Genomic DNA, 20372 nt, shown 5'->3' on the forward strand with positions numbered 1-20372 from the left:
ATGGTGGACAAAAACAACACTGATATGTACATATTTTCACTCCCACAAACATGAACTCATTTATTTTCCAAACTTGTATTACTCAGAAAAATAATTTATGGCAAGCCAACAAAATATATCCTTAATGTATCTTTCATTTATTAAAATATCTTTCCAGTTGATCTTATGAGGGCAAACTGCTTATATCTAATGACAGGAACAATTAAATATTTTTGACTTAACTGTATGCAGATGAACTCATTTTCATATACTCAATGTGCATGTAACTATTTGGTATGCGAAAAACTGGGCTTAATGCTTGCAACAAGGACAATACTTGTCCCCTAAATTCAATATTCGTTCAGAAGAAATCTGAATTCAATTTTTTTCCATTAAAGCAGAAAATGTCTCTTATTAGCCTGCACAAGCACACCTTGGGCGAAACTTAACACACATGCATTAAGCCCAATTTTCTGAGAAAGTGCCTTATGTTTACCTTGAGAGGTCTGGGATTGCCTTCCAGTATCTTGCCATTCATTTCCTCCAAGGCCAGCGCTGCTTCGGAGCATTTGGAGTATGTAATGTACACAACACCTGTAAAGCAATGAACATTATATATAATAATTTTATCACATGCCATACCCCGTTTCCCATATAATATAACCATTACGAATATTTTTATCTTACACATGTGTAATATACTTTTTAAGCGTTTTCATAGGCTTATTTTCGTTTGATTGACCAATCGCATTTTGTTATTTTGCTGAAATGACGTTGCAACGTCAAATGACGTCACAAAATGTAAACAACATGCGGGATTTATCATTATGTTTGCATAAATATTTATTTAATTGGCTTATTTAAAAGCATGTGATAAAAAAGATCCGACACTCGTTGTCATGTCATACCAAATTTTATTAAACTCGTCCAGCAAATTTGTTAGTAAGCTTACTAACAAAATTCCTGAACTCGTTTAATAAAATGGGATGACATGACAACTCGTGCCAGATCCTAGATATATTATATTATATTAATGCTTGAATTAACATGCTTATTTTACTGCAGAATTAAAAGCTTGAGCACTACAATATGTGTAAAGAAGGAAAACATAATGGCATGTGAATCCGTAGTATCTGGCCGTCTTAATGATAAAATCTTATCAGTGTTGTTTTTTCATTCAATATCGGGTTCTGTAATCGGCCCCATTCACATTCCCAAAATGGTGAAAAAACAACACTGTCTTAACAAACATTTGATAAGGTTTGTTAAACCAGAAAACAAGAATAAAAATTTGGATTATTAAATTTAAACTACTACAGGTAAGGCATTCTTATGTGTAACAAGGGCTGTTTGTAAAACATGCATGCCCCCCTATATGGGCTATAAGTTGTAGTAGCAGCCATTGTGTGAATACGTTTTTTGTCACTGTCAATGGTGGTGGTGGTGGTAGCAGAAGAAATAGTAGTAGTAGTAGTAGTAGTAGTAGTAGTAGTAGTAGAGTAGTAGTAGAAGTAGTAGTAGTAGTAGTTAGTAGTAGTAGTAGTAGTAGTAGTAGTAGTAGAGTAGTAGTAGTAGTAGTAGTAGTAGTAGTAGTAGTAGTAACAGTAATAGAGTAGTAGTAGTAGTAGGTGGTGGTGGTGGTAGCAGAAGAAATAGTAGTAGTAGAAGTAGTAGTAGTAGTAGTAGAAGTAGTAGTAGTAGAAGTAGTAGTAGTAGTAGTAGTAGTAGTAGTAGTAGTAGTAGTAGTAGTAGTAGTAGTAGTAGAAGTAGTAGTAGTAGTAGTAGTAGCAGCAGCAGCAGCAGGTGGTAGTTGTAGTAGTAGTAGTAGTTTGCATTACAAAAATGCAGTTAGCCTTACATTTGGTAAAATTTAAATATATTACAAGGGAGGCAAATCTGTAACAATAAATTTAAACTAATTGCATTTGTTTCCCCTGTAGTGTATTACCTCCCCTGTCCTGCTTATATTTATATTAATCAACAAAATTAAACATTAACACAATATTTAATATACAAAATATACACAAAATCTCATATTCTGATAATATTTTTACTGATCCACTGTATTTTACTAAAAGGATGATGTTTCATTGGACTGATAATTATAGATTTAGGATTACAGACCAGTTGCTTCAGTAATATTGTTCAGAGTGTGCCCTGTTGGCCGCGTATGCATTCTTGAATTATCATTCAAAAAACCGCTTTACTATTTCGAGTCACCGTTACCTTGACCTTTGACCTAGTGACCTCAAAATCAATAGGGGTCATCTGCGAGTCATGATCAATGTACATATGAAGTTTCATGATCCTAGGCCCAAGCGTTCTTGAGTTATCGTATGACAACCACCTGGTGGACTGACCGACCGACAGACCGACCGACCGACATGAGCAAAGCAATATACCCACCCTTCTTCGAAGGGGGGCATAAATATTTTGGACATGTATAGTATTCCGATAAACAGTAATAGATATACTAGATGTTCCATGCATTTAGATTGTGTTTTGTTACAAAAGCTATCCAGGGCTTGCACTAAGAAATAAATTTTGGAAGTCCTGACTTCCTGCCCTTTACTAATGGAAGTCCCACTCAAAAATGTTGGAAGTCCAAACAACTTTAATGTTGATGTTAACGGAATGTCAACTGCGTAAATGATCACAAACTCTTCCCATCTATTTTGGGTCACTGTACATCTGTGAAAGTAACTAGATATATCTTACAACAAGGCCGAGACTACCCTAGGCTTTAAAAATAGGGAGAAGTTTGTGCAAACAATATCGACTTGAAAACATGTTAATTTCAAAAATTTTATTATTTCTATCATTTTACTATGTTCATTTGTAAAAACAATAAATTCTCATTAAAATCTACGTAATCATAACACATTTAAGTCATTCAACACATTTAAGTAATTTGAGATATGTGCCGTTGCACATTTTCATCACATATTTATTGTCATTTTATTATCCTCGTCCCTATGACTGCATTTGCAACAAAACACAATCTTAATGAATGGTCATGATGGAGCATCTAGTATATCTGTATCAATTACTGTTTATCCGAATACTATATATGTCCGAAATATGTACACTTAATAAATGCCTTACCAGTTTAACTTTAATAATCCAAACTTTCCTTGTTGTTATCTGGTTTAACAGACCTTATCAAATATTTGTTAAATCCATTTAATGTTTTCTCCATTATTGAACCAACATTACTTGTAATTTGAATCGCCAGCTTTGAACTTAACGCGGGTTGAATTTTACAATAGGTCAGCCATTTGCAATGTCGAAGGTCATGACATAGCAATTTAATTCTACTCGGATAATTTATAGCTAATCCAGGAAATGTGTTTTCTGAATGTTTCTGACTAGTTTAATGACTTGTTAGTATAGAAAATGAACTGTGATTCCAGTTTATATAAGATGGTTATTACTCGTAATTATCGGTGGATTAACAAACTGAGAAAACTCGCGGGACCTAATACGGTAGTGAATGTATGTAATTAATAAAACTTTGATCAATTTTGTTTTTCTTTAATTATTTTTGCCGTCTTTCTTTTACCGTGCAGTCTGCCCAAAACCAGCAATTTTCTCCTAGTCATTAGACAACATATGGCACGCGCAGAGGCACGAGTGTGTTGTTAAAGCAACCAATTTTAAGCGACTGCTTTGTCACGGTCAATTTGCGATCCGTGGGGGGGGTAAATTGTGTAACCGTTAGATAAACAACACACAATAAACTTGCTAATCACTTAGACTGATCGAGACGTGTGCAAAACACATTGAGTCGGCAGAAAGCAGTGTTGATTGAAGTGTTATTTTAATTGACAGCTTACGTCACGGGTTGCTATTTTTGGCGTATGACCAATTTTAAGGAAGTAAAGTGGACGTCATGGTTTTTTTTATCGGCGTATGGAAACAATTATCGGGCGTAATATACGGCCGTACGCTGCTTAGTGCAAGCCCTGAGCTATCATAGGGATGATGATAATATAATGACGATAAATATGTGATGAAAAGGTGCTACCATATATCTTAAATTACTTAAATGTGTTAAAAGACTAAGATGTGTTATGATGAAGTAGATATTAATGAGCATTTATTGTTTTTACAAATAAACATAGTATAGTGATAGAAATAATAAAAGTTGTGAAATGAAAAACTTAATGTGAATATTGTTCGCACATATTATTTACAGGGGTTTTTATCTGACTTTGGGGAAAGGGCCTGGCCTTTTTTGAGGGGAAAAGAAATCGCACGAAATGCCGGATTTTGGGGGAAAAAAAACACGCGAAACGCCGGATTTTGGGGAAAATAAGGAAAGTCTTAAATAATCAATTTCACTTATTTTGCTGTTTTTAAAACAAATTCAAGGCAACAGATAATTTAATTATGCAATATGTTGTATTTTCTACACTGGATCAGGTTAACTTATGTATTTAGAGTTAACAAAATTTTTTTTTTTTTTTTAGGGGAAAAAAAAGTCTGGGGGAAAATTTACCTGCTGAGGGGAAAATAAAATCCGAGGGGAAAGGGCCGTTTTTCGGCGGGTCCAAAAGAAGGAAAAAAAGCCCTGATTTATGTTTTGTCATTATCTTTGTGTACCATTAAAAAATGTTGTGTTATGTATCATGGTATTGTTATTTAATAAAGCAGTTTAACATTTTAAGATATTGTGTTACTCTTAGAGCATATGTTTATCAAAAAAACCTGAATAATACAGACAAAAACACAATAAACGCGCTTCGAAATTGACCCCAGCATTTTTCAATTTGACTCCTCAAAATTTCAGTCCAGGGGTCATTGACTCCTGGTTTTTACAATCTATTGAAATCCCTGATGTGTCAACCGTGAAAAGTATTGTATATTCGTAAACAGATTATAAGTAGCAAAGTAGGTCACGTAGCAGAACGAGATTACAGAATAACCGAAAGTACTACAATTATTAATAATTAGTTGAAAAAAACATCTTCTAATGCGCAAGAATAATTTATTAAAACACATGGAAATCTAATTGTAATAAGGATCAATTTGTTTTTAACCCAATGCCTACAATATCCCTTACAGACTCTTTTATTTTTATTGAAAAATAACTTCGTCCATTTTTCATGAATTATAAATACATTTTCGAAAAACGCTACTAAAACTAAATACGCTTCTAGATTGGTCATGATTTTAAAACATTAAGAAGTGACCGATGCGCGAACATGATCTACGCATGGGCAGTTTGAATAATCTCATCTAAATTTGGCGTCATCATAACTTTAAATAGCAACATACCCTGATGTTTACACAACAGTTTTAAAAAATGGCGGCCGCATGTGTTCATGCAATTCTTTCAAACGAATAATGTCATTTTAGGCATTTAAATAGCGAATTTAATCATTCCCCTTAAAAACAAGTATAAATCAGGTTATTGATATAACGCTCAAATATTTAATGGACCGGTAGGGCTATTTTATAAGCATTTAGGATCGACCGACCCACAGGTGAAGGACCTAGCATTTTTACAAGTTCGATAAGTTTTTCTTGTAATTTATGTCAGCAAGTAGCAGTATGTGCTCATATTTCGTCACGAGGCAACCTTTTCCCAACAAAATGGTACATAGTTTACGAAAATCGACCGCCATTTAGGCAATAAATTGAATAAAATGTTGATGAAGGTGATTTTCCTGTGTCAAGAGATACCTACCTTGTTCATATATAAAATATCAGAAATTATTTTTTTTGGTCCAATATGATAAAAAATGTTGCTTTATGACAAATTGATAGTGTTAAAGTGACTTGGCCACGCGCCCGTCACCTGTGGACCGACCGGCCCAATAATTGACTAGGGCTTCGGGCTTGTAGGCTTATTCGAAGACTGTTCAAATATAATATCTACAATGAGGAATAAATTAATTACAATGTATTGTAATAAGAGATTATTAATGATATGTAAAAAAAAATATTTTTTTTTTTTTTTAAGGGCAGGGGGGGCCCTAGGAAGGGCAGGGCGGAGTTTCGGAGGGGCAGGGCGGGGCGCCCTTCAATTAAGACCTAGCTGGGGCACTGAATATTTATTCAATTTAATAACCATATTAACAATTTGTGGGTATAAACCATAGGGGGCTGGAACTTTGTTGGGATAGTATAATAATAAATTGTTAAATATTTGGACTCATTCTTTCCATTCGCGGACTCATAGATTTGCAAGTTATCGAGTCCCAGGACTCATATGAGAAAATTTGTAAAAATATCACTGGTGCCTTGTGCTGAAAGTTGTTATTGTTTAACTTTATTAAACTATCCCAACACAGTTACAGCCCCCTATGGTATAAACTGTATAAAAAGCCAAACTTATTAAATAAGGGAATAATTTACACGGGAAGTAATAAAGCGTATCACCGCATCAGAATCAGAGCGAAAATAGGAAACCTTTATCCTCATTTGTGCGCTTATCCTTCACGATCCACAAGTCTACAATCTTCCCATACGCTTCAAATTTTTCTCTCAAGGTGTCTTCCTTAACACCTTTTCCAGACAGAATAAACAATCGCGTGTTTTCTACGTGGTCTCTGGACGACATCTTTGAGTCTAAGATAGCTTCCGGTTGGTCACGTGGTAATGTTACTCTTTCAGGTTACAGTATACTAAATACTTTTGGTGTTCATACCCTCTAAAATGGAACGTCATTTATTTGAAAAACAATTCTCTGTATGGGCGCTTGCCATGACGTTATTTTTGAATATTTCTGTGTGCATGTGGTAGGGAAAACATTATTTTATACTACAAATTCAGTGTTTTGCTTTTAGATTGGATACTACATGAGACTTTGACAGATGGCGGGAAACTCTCACCAACTGGAGTTAATCCGGTAAAAAGATGGCCTGAGAACTGTGACCGTTGATTCGCGTCGAGTTCTTGCTTACATACTGGATGACCTGTCTTTTTATTGTTTAAATCAATTCGGCTTGGAATGTTCTAGTCTATAAGAAAAGGTATGGTTATGAGGGTGTCTACGCGCAAAAGTTTCACTTTATTTTTCGTTGAAGTTGTTGGTTTGACATTGAATTTGTTAAGGAAATCTTTTAGTATATTGTGACCTTCACACAGACGACATAGATGCACTATGTTTTAATTGTGTACTAAACTCTAAAGTACAGGTAGTGTAGCGTATTTTTTGCATTTTCGCTTCCTCTGTGTTATTTTTCGGTGTAGCTGTTTAACGTAACTTTTGACCTTAGATGACCTTCATCATGATAGATCCTAAATGAATAAACCCGAATTGTTCATTGGCTAATAATACAAAAAACACCGTAAACATTGGTAGTCTGGTTCCCAGACTAAAACATTGGATGCATATCATTTGAACTGAAAATGAAATATAAATATATTGTAAATTACATCTAAATAACAATAAATTAAAAACTGCCATGATACAAAACATTCTCTTAAAATTACATCGAAACGTTTCTCCTTAGTTTACGAAGCTGTATAGCATTAATCACATGTCTGTACAATTAAAAGAATCTATTGTTTACATGCCATAGCGGCCACACTAAACACTACAAAAACAGGCTAGATTGCACTTTACCGGTACGCAGTTGTTTACCACTATCGACAAAGTGGGGGTTTGGGGCGATAGCCCGCGATACTAAAGAAATATATAGGTGTTGGAAAAATATCTTTTTTGATTTATTATAATCCATATTTGCGTTTAATAGTGCAAATATGTTTCTTTGTACTTTGTTTCGTTCATTTTTTATATAAAGGTCTGTTTTTCTGCAAAAAAATCATATCACTATGATGCTTGCAATATTGAGTCTTTTATGTTTACATTCTACTAACATCTGTACACATTATAACACATTATCTTTTATTTCATTCCAACATTATGTTAATATTTTTTCAGTTGCGAATATGTTTTCTTTTTCCTATTGAAACTAATGTATTCCTCGTTCAATTATGAAAACCTAGTCATTACAATACTTATTAACAATAAAACATACAATTTCACCTCTTCTTGTTCTTCAGTTTTATTTGTTCATACATAAATATATATATTTATATATATTATCTTATTATCACTCATTACCTTCATTAAAATACATGGTCGCTTCATTCCATCTCCTTTCACTGGTCGCAAACATTACAACATCAACGCCGTATATCTTTTAAAGATATTTCTTGTTTTAAATTTATTTATTACCTTGGGTAACCTTAGGTGGTTTACCACCGCAGGTCTTTGGAACCTCTGTAGTCATGGTAGTGGCCTCTTCTTCGTCCTCACTATTTAATTTTCTCAGTGTTTTGCTTTCGGTTATTATCACATGATAGTCACATTTATAATCATACATCATCGGGTGGTTGATCCAATGTTTATCCAGGCGTCTTTTGAATGTATCCGTATTATTGGCTGTGACGACAGCACTTGGCAGATTATTCCATATGTTTTCAATGCGGCTAGAGAAAAAGTTCTTGCGAATGCCACGTGCATATTTGTGCTTTAAAAGTTTCAGTGGATGACCTCTATTGTGGTTATCTCCGGCGTCTGTCCGTCTGTCTGTCTGTCTGTCCGTCCGTCCTGGCCACTATCTCCTCCTACACTATAAGCACTAGAACCTTGAAACTTACACACATGGTAGCTATGAGCATATGTGCGACCCTGCACTATTTGGAATTTTGATCTGACCCCTGGGTCAAAAGTTATGGGGGTTGAGATGGAGCCGGGTCAGATATTTTCACTCATCTTTTTAATGTTATTTTACATTAACTTTTTTATTTCTACACCGATTTACTGCAAAATGATACTGAACATCTCTTATGACAATACGGTCAATCTCAACTATGCATGGCCCCATTACCAACCCTGGGGCGCCCCGCCCACATAGACCACGCCCACACAAAATTGCTTTTTACTATAATTTCTAGATTTCTACACTGATTCACTTCAAATTGATATTGAACATCTCTTATGACAATACGGTCAATCTCAACTATCCATGACCCTATTATCAACCCTCGTGCGCCCCGCCTACATAGACCACATCCACCAAAAATTGCCTTTTACTATAATTTCTTCATTAATTTCTACTCCGATTCACTTCAAATTGACATTGAACTTCTCTTATGACAATACGGTCAATCTCAACTATGCATGACCCCATTACCAACCCTGGGGCGCCCCGCCCACATAGACCACAACCACCCAAAATTGCCTTTTACTATCATTTCTTAATTTCTACTCTGATTCACTTCAAAATGATACTGAACTTCTCTTATGACAATACGGTCAATCTCAACTATGCAGGGCCCCATTACCAACCCTGGGGCGCCCCGCCCACATAGACCACACCCACCCAAAATTGCCTTTTACTATAATTTCTTCATTTCTATACCGATTCACTTCAAATTGATACTGAACTTCTCTTATGACAATACGGTCAATCTCAACTACGCATGGCCCCATTACAAATCGTCGGGCGCCCCCCACATAGGCTACACCCGTCCCAAATTGCCTTTTACTATAATTTCTTCATTTCTACACCGATTCACTTCTAATTGATACTGAACTTCTCTTATGACAATACGGTAAATCTCAACTATTCATGGCCCCATTACCAACCCTGGGGTGCCCCGCCCACATAGGCCACATCCACCCAAAATTGCCTTTTACTATAACTTCTTCATTTTTACACCGATTCACTTCTAATTGATACTGAACTTCTCTTATGGCAATACGGTCAATCTCAACTATGCATGGCCCAATTACCAACCCTTCGGCGCCCCTGGGTCAAACATGCGGCGTGAGGATACGCGTCGGCCTCTGCCGCGCCATTTCTAGTTGTGTTTGTGTTCAGGGTAAAAGATCTAGCTGTTGTTCTTTTGTCATATATTTTATTAATGATCTTGTATGTTTCAATCATATCTCCCCGTAGTCTGCAAACTTTCAAAGTGGGTAGTATAATAAATTTAAGTCTTTCCTCGTATGACATATCATTAAGTTTTGGTAATATTTTGGTTGCTCTACGTTGAACGTTTTCAATGCTATCAATGTCTTTAATTTTTGATGGACTCCATACACTGCTCTCATATTCCAGATGTGGTCTAACAATGGACTTGAATAATAATCTGAAGCTTGTAATGCCTAGAAATTTAAATGAACGTCTTATTAATCCCATCATTTTGTGTGGCTTTATTTACTTGGTTGTGTATGTGTTCTTAAAATTTCAGTTTTGTGTTTATTGTTACACAATGTACACCAACAATTTATTCATAGACATAAGTTTCACTGTCATGTAAACAAGATGTTAAATATCATGTGTATTTTGAAATATCACAGGTTTTCGCGCCATGAAAAGACGGAAATGATTTCATTTGCACATGCATTTGATGATGTGTGCTTTTTGAAGATAATAAACTAAATGAGCTGTTTCCGCGCACCAGGCTGTATAATGTGAGAAGGTTTCACAGCATTCTTGCTAGATTCTGCTAAAAGCAACTCGCCTTGCAATGCAGGCTGCAGGTCTACTAGCTGAGCTGCTTATATAATCAGGTCGACTTTACTTTGACATTACTTTTTTTTTAGAATTTGATCACCTGAAATCATTGTTTGTCACTCCAACATGTTGTTTTTTCCAATTAAATGTGTCCTCAATATCTGAAGCCTCTGTGCAGACTGTGGGGCATTCTTGTGTTGCTATCATCAGACTTGTGCAGATGGTAGAGCTTGTGTACCTATCTCTAAACACATAAGCCACTAATGTTCAGAATTACGATCACTTTCAGTCAAAGGAGATAGTAATCAACTATGTAGATATGTGCATATCATATATACTTTAGTTCAATATAGAACCATAATGGTCTATCCAAAAAGAAATTATTTACAAATCATACGCACATCCAACTGTCCCAAATTCCGAACATATAATCGTAATTCCGAACAGGAGTGTTCCTAATTCTGAACACGATGACCTTTTTAAAAGAAATCCCGATGAATCCATTTAATTGACACAGTTTGAAAAATACCAACTTAGAAAAAATTTCCGTATTTAAAACGATTACATGTAAGTTCGATAAAATAACAAGTTAGGTAAAAAGGTAATATATAGAGCAATAGATCAGTAGGTTTCGGTAAATTGCTATTTTAAAATACGTCAACATAACAAGGATATTAACACTCATGTTGATACCTTACAGTTATTCACGCCTTTGTTTACTATAGAATTTTAATTTACCCAAACCTCCAGACATTTTGAACTATTTTACATTTTTGTAGATCTTTTCATTTTCAAAACTTACTGTCAATTGGTGAGAATGCAAAGAACACTGTAATCCATTACCTCAATCAGATTTTTGTTATTTATCCAAATTAAACAAGGAAACATTACACTAAAAAAGTAAATTGTGCGACTGACGGATATATATACGAATATTTTGGCGAAAATGCAAAACCAGTCTCTATTCAAACCAGGCAATGTTGATGTCAGATGTCGCGTTGATGTTTTCCACAAGTGTGAACAGTCGATCGTCATACTCATCGTATTGCATGGCGAAATCCTAGCTTAATACACATCCTTAAGCCAAGATGTGAACACCTCATAGTCAATCCCTCCAGTTTCAGATCTTCCCATTGCAGCCTCCTCAAATCCATGTAATGGGTTGTACGAAAAACGCTGCCCAGGGAATATAATCATCGCTTGAATGTAATGTCCAACCGCACTTGCCGCTGTTATTATTGCCTTTTGTGTCTTATCATTGTTGCCCTCTTTATTGACAGCAGGTGCAAATTATCTTTTTATTGTTTGTCTGACATAGCAATATTCCACTTTCATCGGCATTATAAATTCTGCTAGGATCTTGCAATAACCGCAAGACTTAGTGTTCCAAATCACCAAACAATTTCAAAATTTTCTCTGTGTTTACGAAAGCACACTCTTTTCCAAGCTGGACAGAGGTGCGCAAGTTGAGAGATGGGTGACGGGTAAAAACAAAACATCCATCCACTTTCGGCCAGGTCGGTTGTCCGTAAAAGGGGTCGTCCTGCCATCCTCCTCAATTATTTGCATTACCACATGTGCGAATTCCTTTTGGGTTCTTCCATAACCGATCAGAGACATGGGAAGGGCCCATTGCTCCAACTGTGTTTCCTCTACAGGTGTCAACACCGTTTTCACGCCAATTTTGTACTTCTAAACTTGTTTTTGACAATCATGCAATGTTGTTACGGGACATTATAGGTTTTAGAGGCTTGACAAAGAGACATACTTCCGCTCCCAAAACCTCGGCAGCTTGATCCATCATACAGGGGTCGTATGACTGCCTCTTCGCTCCAACTTGAAGGCTCATTACTGCAAAAGAAAAACAAAACCAATTATTATAAGTCATCGGACATGCACCGTAAAAAAGATCTTTTATATTTGACAAAATTAGTCCATTGTTCGGTATTTGAATCAGCTGTTGAATGTGGTATGTAATTCCAAACACTATCAATTCCTCCTTTACACAGCCCTACATCTTGATAATGAGTGTCACACATGATCAGAACATGTTTCTAGATTATTATTTTTCATAGAACTCTACTGAAACGAAAGTATATGTTTTGATATTACCGAAACACAAAAGTGTAAAAAATCAAATAATTTCACTTACCGAAAGGCTGTGTATATTGGCAAATGTATTTTTCAGAAAAACTGGCTGCAAAATGGCACCGAAAAGAAACAGAAATGAAGTGATGTCAAAATAATGACGTCAGATTTTTGATATCTTTTATGGCACATGATTGGATAAGAAATAAATATTTGTTCGGCATCAGGAACATGGTCAGATTTCGGAGTACCCGCTCTATGTCTTTAGTCTCCAGTGTTTTATATTTGGTCTCATTCATTCTTACTCTGTTTGAGGCTCTGAAAACTGCTCTTCATTTTTTTTCGTCAGGACTGACAATTTTCATGATTTGTTTTGCATAAAAAACTAATGACACCTCTTTGTGGTTATGTTTGTTTATTCTTAATTCTGCATGAGAGTATTCATATCATTTAATAATGAAGTCAATTGTGCATGTAATCAAAGTGGTGAATTGAGTTTGAAGAAGAATACTTTGATTTCCATGATTAAACATAAATTCAGATTTAAACTCTGGGTGATAAAAGCTTACTATATGTTGAAACTGTTTGCTTACTGTATTCATTGATATTTTGTTATGTTGTTTATGAACACAGTTTTTTTAAATGTTTATTAGGTTATTAAATGGAAGAAAACAAAATAATCCAGTCGCTGTTACATATTTTACTTCATTTGGTCTTGTTAAGTTTTTTTACCAGCAACTTGATTTTGAACTGGTATTTTCTGTTAACACTTGGTTTCGAACTGGCATTTTCTTTTAACACACGAAGAGCAAGAAATGTTAGGTCACAGAAATGCAGGGCTGTTGTTTGCTTTCTTGATGACTGAGTCTAGGTGGCAAGCTTTTCTTCGATCGTAACATTGAGATGTATCTGCTGCTTTCTGTCATTGCTACCTCAGTCTTGGCATTAATTCTTCTTAAGCACATTTTAAAAATGCCAAAATAAAAGTAATCATTCTGTAACATTTGTTTTTGTACAGAAGAAACATAGAACAATGAAGATTAACATTGGCAATAACTTGTGGAATATTGAAGATAGCAACTTGATATTTGGCATGCATGTGTATCTCATAGAGCTGCACATTTTGAGATGTGAAAAGTCAAGATCATCCGTCAGGTCAAAGGTCAAATTTTGCAATATTGAAGATAGCAACTTGATATTTGGCATGCATGTGTATCTCATGGAGCTGCACATTGTGAGTGGGGAAAGGTCAAGATCATCCTTCAAGGTCAAAGGTCAAATGTTAAAAATATGGGGGGACAGAGTGTTTCACAAACACATCTTGTTTATTTTAAATTAAGGGCCTGTTGAAGGACCCATTCCCAATCGAAAAAAGTATACATTTTATCCAAATGGCACCTAAATTTCCGATTTTTTTTTTACAAAAATGTCTTTTTAAATAAGTCTTAATATATAGTTTATCTTCAATCAAGCTTTATAAGTTAAAAATAAGTAAATGTAATTTTGAAATAACTTTGATTCTTAATTTGAAAGCATTCGTTAGTTTAAAAACAATTACACTTATTTCACAATTAAGGTCAAAACAACTAGAATTTTCCCAATCCAAAGGGAAAAACTGGTGTCTGCCTCAGTCACCAATATTCAGGTCAGACATGTCAGGTACACTCTTAATGGCGGTTTGGAAAAATGTACTGTCATAACTGTAAGATTTCGGACACATGAAAATAAAAAATTTGTCCAAAAATGTAGATACAAACAAATATTCAAAAATGCAGGTGTCCGAAAATTTAGAGGTAAAAAATAGCGTCGTTCAAACAATTTAGAGACACTTAAACTATTGCATTGATGATCAGATACGGGTATGCAATGTGTTTAGCGTCAAATGTTGCAATGGATAATACAGGGTTTGTTCTGCTATGTAAATCAAAGTACTGGCAGTACTGGTGTGACGATGCTTTTGAAGAGGATGGATATAAAACATCAATTTAAGTTTATCTATATCACCACAATTGTGTATGTTGATACGAACATTTGGGTACGATAAAAAATTTGGGTACGAAAAATTTGGTACGAAAAAAAAATGCGTACGAAACATTTTTGGTACGAAAAAAAGTTTAGGGGTACGGGGAAGTAGTACCCGTCGGTAACTTGACCCATTGAGCGAAACTGGGAGGCGGGTCACATTCTTGTTCATTAAGTATGGCAATACCTTCATGATGATTCTCGAAAGTAGGTATGAGAACATAGCCGGACCATGTGAGCTCAATCGTATGAGCACTTGACTATCCGAGTTCGCCCACGAACATATGGATAAGTTAACTAATAGCGAAATGACCTTATACATGTTTATGCTGAAATCTAACAATCGAACGAAATATCAAACATGGTATGTACACTTAGGTGGTTGTGTAATTTCTGTTAGAATATCGTATTCAATATGTAAATTTTAAATGATTGTGCCCGCACTTGATTTTGTTGCCTTGTTTGAGTCTATACGCGCCTAGGCTGCACCCAGTGTGTGTATTTGTGTTTTTCCAAGGTAATGAGTTACCTCCGCGCTGAGGCTGCATAATGTTGGGACCCGGAGTGTGTCCAGCACTCCTACCTAATGTTCGCCAACGAACATATGGATAAGTTAACTAATAGCGAAATGACCTTATACATGTATATCCTGAAATCTAACAATCGAACGAAATATCAAACATGGTATGTACACTTAGGTGGTTGTGTTATTTCTGTTAGAATATCGTATTCAATATGTAAATTTTAAATGATTGTGCCCGCACTTGATTTTGTTGCCTTGTTTGAGTCTATACGCGCCTAGGCTGCACCCAGTGTGTGTATTTGTGTTTTTCCAAGGTAATGAGTTACCTCCGCGCTGAGGCTGCATAATGTTGGGACCCGGAGTGTGTCCAGCACTCCTACCTAATAAGATGAGATTGACGACAGTTGGGGCGAATTTTGAATGATAGCTGCAATTTCCAGCTATTTGTTTTGTACTGAAATACTTTTTAATGTTTTATATGGTCAAATGCTGCGGGGGGGGGATGAGATTATCCGGAAAAAACACCTGTCCGGAATGGTGACCACAAAACAGACAAAATATAACATTGCGCCGGGAGCGGGAATCGAACCGGTGTCGTAAAGGTGAAAAAGCGAACGTCCTTACCACTGCGCTAGCGGGACGGACGTTTACGCAAAAAAATGTTGTTTTATCTATATATATCATAGCAGTGCAGCGTTTACAATTTGCAGGTTCGAAATTGTTCGCATTCTTTAGTTTTGTGATCACGTAAAAAGTTAATTTTTATTGTTTTTATTCGCAATTTATTTACTAAATCGAGAACAAATATCAAACAAAAAAGAGAAAATATATAGTTGTTTCATTGGCCCATAAAAAATAAAATGGATGTAAAATTACTAATTTGAAATTAACGTTCTGATACACTTATTGAATCTGTTTCCCCAGGATATGCTGTTCTATTAATATTTACCTTTATAAACACGAACGACAACTCTGCTAGGAGAATGTTATCAATGAAAATCAACGAGCAATCTCCTACGCAGTGGCGAATGCCAAGGGAAGTAACTGTAAAATCGAATTAGCACGGTCTTTTACATAGGTCGCCATTGTGAAGTTTTTTTTTAATGGTTAAAATACCTTAGACGATGCTGAAAAAGGCCGTAAAACAGACCCGATAGTAAAGCAAACAGACCCTATTCCAAACCGAAATTGTAAAAAAATGCCAATTGCCTCCACCCATTCCTCCCAATAGTTTTTATGCCCCCCCCCCCCTTCGAAGAAGAGGGGGTATATTGCTTTGCACATGTCGGTCGGTCGGTCCGTCGGTCGGTCGGTCCGTCCGTCCGTCCACCAGATGGCTTCCGGATGATAACTCAAGAACGCTTAGGCCTAGGATCATGAAACTGCATAGGTACATTGATCATGACTGGCAGATGACCCCTATTGATTTTCAAGTCACTAGGTCAAAGGTCAAGGTCACAGTGACTTGAAATAGTAAAATGGTTTCTGGATGATAACTGAAGAATGCTTAGGCCTAGGATCATTAAACTTCATAGATACATTGATCATTACTGGCAGATGACCTCTATTGATTTTGAGTTCACAAGGTCTAAGGTCAAGGTCACAGTGACTCGAAATAGTAAAATGGTTTCCGGATGAAAACTCAAGAATGCTTACGCCTAGGATCATGAAACTTCATAGGAACATTGATCATGACAGGCAGATGACCCCTATTGATTTTCAGGTTAATAGGTCAAAGGTCAAGGTCACAGTGACTACAAATAGTAAAATGGTTTCCAGATGATAACTCAAGAATGCTTATGCCTAGGATCATGAAACTTAATAGGTACATTGATCATGACTAGAAATGACCCCTATTAATTTTCAGGTCACAAGGTCAAAGGTCAAGGTCACAGTGACTCGAAACAGTAAAATGGTTTTCTGATGATAACTCAAGAATACTTAGGCCTAGGATCATGAAACTTCATAGGTACATTGATCATGACCAGCAGATGACCCCTATTGATTTTCAGGTCACAAGGTCAAAGGTCAAGGTCACAGTGACAATAAACGTATTCACACAATGACTGCCACTACAACTGACAGCCCATATGGAGGGCATGCATGTTTTACAAACAGCCCTTGTTAAATGTGGGTTTGTTTTCTTGAAAACATATTTGTTCATATACGCTTGAGTGACAAGTTAAAAGAAGATGCCTTAGTTAAAACTGCCAGATAATACATGTTACGTGTGTTAATAGCACTTGCTTGTCAAACCATGTACATGCCTGGTGTGGACAACAGTTTCCACTAAAGAAAAAGTTCTTATTTTTTCATGAAACTTGAAACGTGGTCAGATGGCAAAATGGAGATTATGCACGTATTTTCATTTTGTTCATTCGTCAAGAATTCTGGTTGCTATGGCAACAAATAAAACAATTCTGACATAAAGGTAGAGCCAGTAGGAGACATGTATTGCTTGGCAAAAGTCTTGTTATAGTAAGTCGTGCTCGCAGTTGGAAGATAACCTGCTCTGGTATTGGCATTCGATTGGAGCTGTCATGTGGCTGTTTAGTGAACTGAACCAGTACATGACGATGTTCATTTCAATAATTGTAAAATGGTCTAAGAGTGACTTAACATTAGTATTGTTGATGAAGCTTTCAGAATCTGAATCATTACAATCTTTTCAAAGTATGGGTATGGGGTTAAACATAAGGTCATCTGGAAACGTCGTATATTGAGGCTTAAAGAGGCATCATGCAAAAACTAGGGTTATATCTTTTAGAAAAAAACACGCTTTGGACACGATCTTGAGGAAACAAAGTCACATTGGTATCTTGAAAAGATCTAGGCTTATCTACGAAACTGAGTTATCAACGTCGAAAAATAAGGTCAATTGTAATGTAAGAAAAAAAACTTTGTTTAAACATATTTATTTTAGCTTGATTGCATAGAAAGCCTAAGGCTTTAATGGAACGCTCTCGAGTCCGTTTCCTGGGACTAGAACCAGTATTCGTCTATGGGGAAATCTAAAGAACGCTCGCACATGTGGATCGAATCCGTGACCTCCCGAACGCTAACCAAATCCACTACACCACTGCGAAAAACCTGTATACCACCCTCGAGCAAACATTCAGGACTCAATCTTGAAGAAACCTAGTCAGAATATTTTCCTTTACAAAATCTAGGCCTAGTTCGAATCTGAGTCACCACGTCTACAATTGGTGACCAGTTTAAACAGTTTAACCACTCTAGGAGTAATAATTGACACCATGAAGGCCAGTTTTGAATCCGGGTCAAGTTTGGTAAAATCAACTATCACCAGGTCAAGTCAACTCTGCAACATTTGGTCTCCATGAATACCGACCGGTGACCGCAATCATGGTCTCTTGTTTATCACTAGCATTATATGCGCATATTATTAACTTTCACTCATACACTCGTATTTATTGCCTTTAATAATCAGCATTGCCTTTAATAATCAGAAATAAAATAACGTAGAAACCACAGGACTGGAAGTCTTGATCAATATTTGCTATGCTGCATATTCTACATTTTACCAAATGTACCATGTATGCATGTACAATCTAGTTTTAAGTCGACAGATAGCAGCGACCAATGAAGTAAAAAATAACACCTCAACTAAACCATTTAATTTCTTTAAAGTATGGCCAAATAAATATGATAACATACCAACACCTTTAAGTGCGTATTACATTGTGGTTGTTGTGCCGCTTGCTCATCACCGTAATTGATGAAATAGAGAAGAGAGAGAGACTTGCTAAAGCGACATGTGCAATGACAATATGTCAAAGGGGCCTTTTCACGTTTTGATAAATTGACAAAATAAAAAAAAATGTTAAAGATTCGCGAATTTTCGTTGTAGTTATGATATTTGTACGGAAATTAGTTGAATACAAGATCACATCCACCCATGAATCTCCTGTAGACTCAGGTTCTGTAGTGGTTGTGTATTGCTGATCGACATTCATCATCAGCATAGAATCCCTCCGTCGTCAATGTTTCACCCCTGAATCTTGGGAGGATGGGGCCACCGTAGCTTCGGTGTGAATGCCGATAGCTCTTCTTCTTGGCGTGCGGAAACAGTAATACTGAATATTAACCATGCTCTAAACTATCCATATTCATCTTATGACAATTTAAAAACCAGAAAAGTATAAAGCGTTGCAACGCGAAACGATTGAATAATTATAAGTGTTCTGTGCTTGTCGTTATATTGTGTGATACTACGAGGATTGCTTATATAATGTATAAAATACGAAACACGTACATTGCATGAGCACGGATGGCCGAGTGGTCTCAGCGAACGACTTTTACTCCAGGGGTCAGTGGTTCGAGCCCAGTTGAGGGTTACTGTTTTTCTTTCTTAAATTGTATTCTTGTTTTACTGCAACTATTTAGATCTAATATTTACATGTATAATAACAATAAAGTACAAAGGGGCCTTTTCACAGAGTTTGGCATGTATTGAAGTGTGTCATTAGAGGGGCCTTACGTTTTCACGTTAGAGTAAATTGACAAAATTGAAAAAAAGTTGTTTCAGATTCGCAAATTTTCGTTTTTGTTATGATATTTGTGAGTAAACAGTAATACTGAACATTTACCATGCTCTATAATAGCCATTATATGCATTTTTTGACTGTTTAAAACCCGAAAATTATTAAGCGTTGCAACGCGAAACGAATTAATAATTTGGCGAGTTCTGTTGTTGTCGTTATATTTTGTGAAACTACGAGGATTATTTAAATGAAGTTTAAAATACACCGGTCATTGTAAGTATGGCCGAGAGGTCTAGGCGGGAGGCTGTTTACTCAAGGACTTCAGGGGTCAGTGGTTCGAGCCCTGCTGAGGGTTACCTTTTTTTTAATCTTTTTGAGCTTTTGTGATCGCCCTTTGTCCGTCGTCCGTTGTGCGGCGTCAACATTTGCCTTGTTAACTCTCTAGAGGTCACATGTATTGTCCAATCTTCATGAAATTTGGTCAGAAGATATATTGAATGAGTTCAAAAATAGTAACCTTTGCTTGAAAACATGGTTGCCAAGGGGCGGGGAATTTTTCCTTATATGGCTATAGTATAATATTGTTCACACTCTAGAGGCCACATTTATTGTTCAATCTTCATGAAACTTGGTCAGAAGATTTATCCCACTAATATCTTAGAGGTGTTCCAAAATGATGCCGGTTGGTTGAAAAACGCCAGGGGCCGGGGCATTTTTCTTTATATGGCTATATATGGCTATAGTAAAACCTTGTTAACACTATCGAGGCCATATTCA

At 36.1% G+C, this 20372-nt stretch overlaps 1 protein-coding gene across 2 annotated transcripts in view; it reads right to left on the reverse strand.

Moving 5' to 3' along the window:
* The window catches only part of LOC127854925 (RNA-binding protein 45-like), a 32135-nt gene extending 25536 nt beyond the window's left edge, over positions 1-6599 (reverse strand). The window contains exons 1-2 of one of the 2 annotated variants that reach the window (XM_052390031.1): positions 6397-6599; positions 476-573 (exon numbers count right to left, since the gene is read on the reverse strand). In XM_052390031.1, the coding sequence (XP_052245991.1) occupies positions 476-573; positions 6397-6547 (249 nt within the window). In that variant the 5' untranslated portion in view covers positions 6548-6599. The remainder of the gene's footprint in view (positions 1-475; positions 574-6396) is intronic. The other variant, XM_052390032.1, reaches the window with a different exon arrangement.
* Between the last annotated feature and the right edge of the window lie 13773 nt (positions 6600-20372).

This window comes from Dreissena polymorpha, chromosome 13 (genome assembly GCF_020536995.1).
Source record: "Dreissena polymorpha isolate Duluth1 chromosome 13, UMN_Dpol_1.0, whole genome shotgun sequence".
Taxonomy (NCBI): Eukaryota; Metazoa; Mollusca; class Bivalvia; order Myida; family Dreissenidae; genus Dreissena; species Dreissena polymorpha.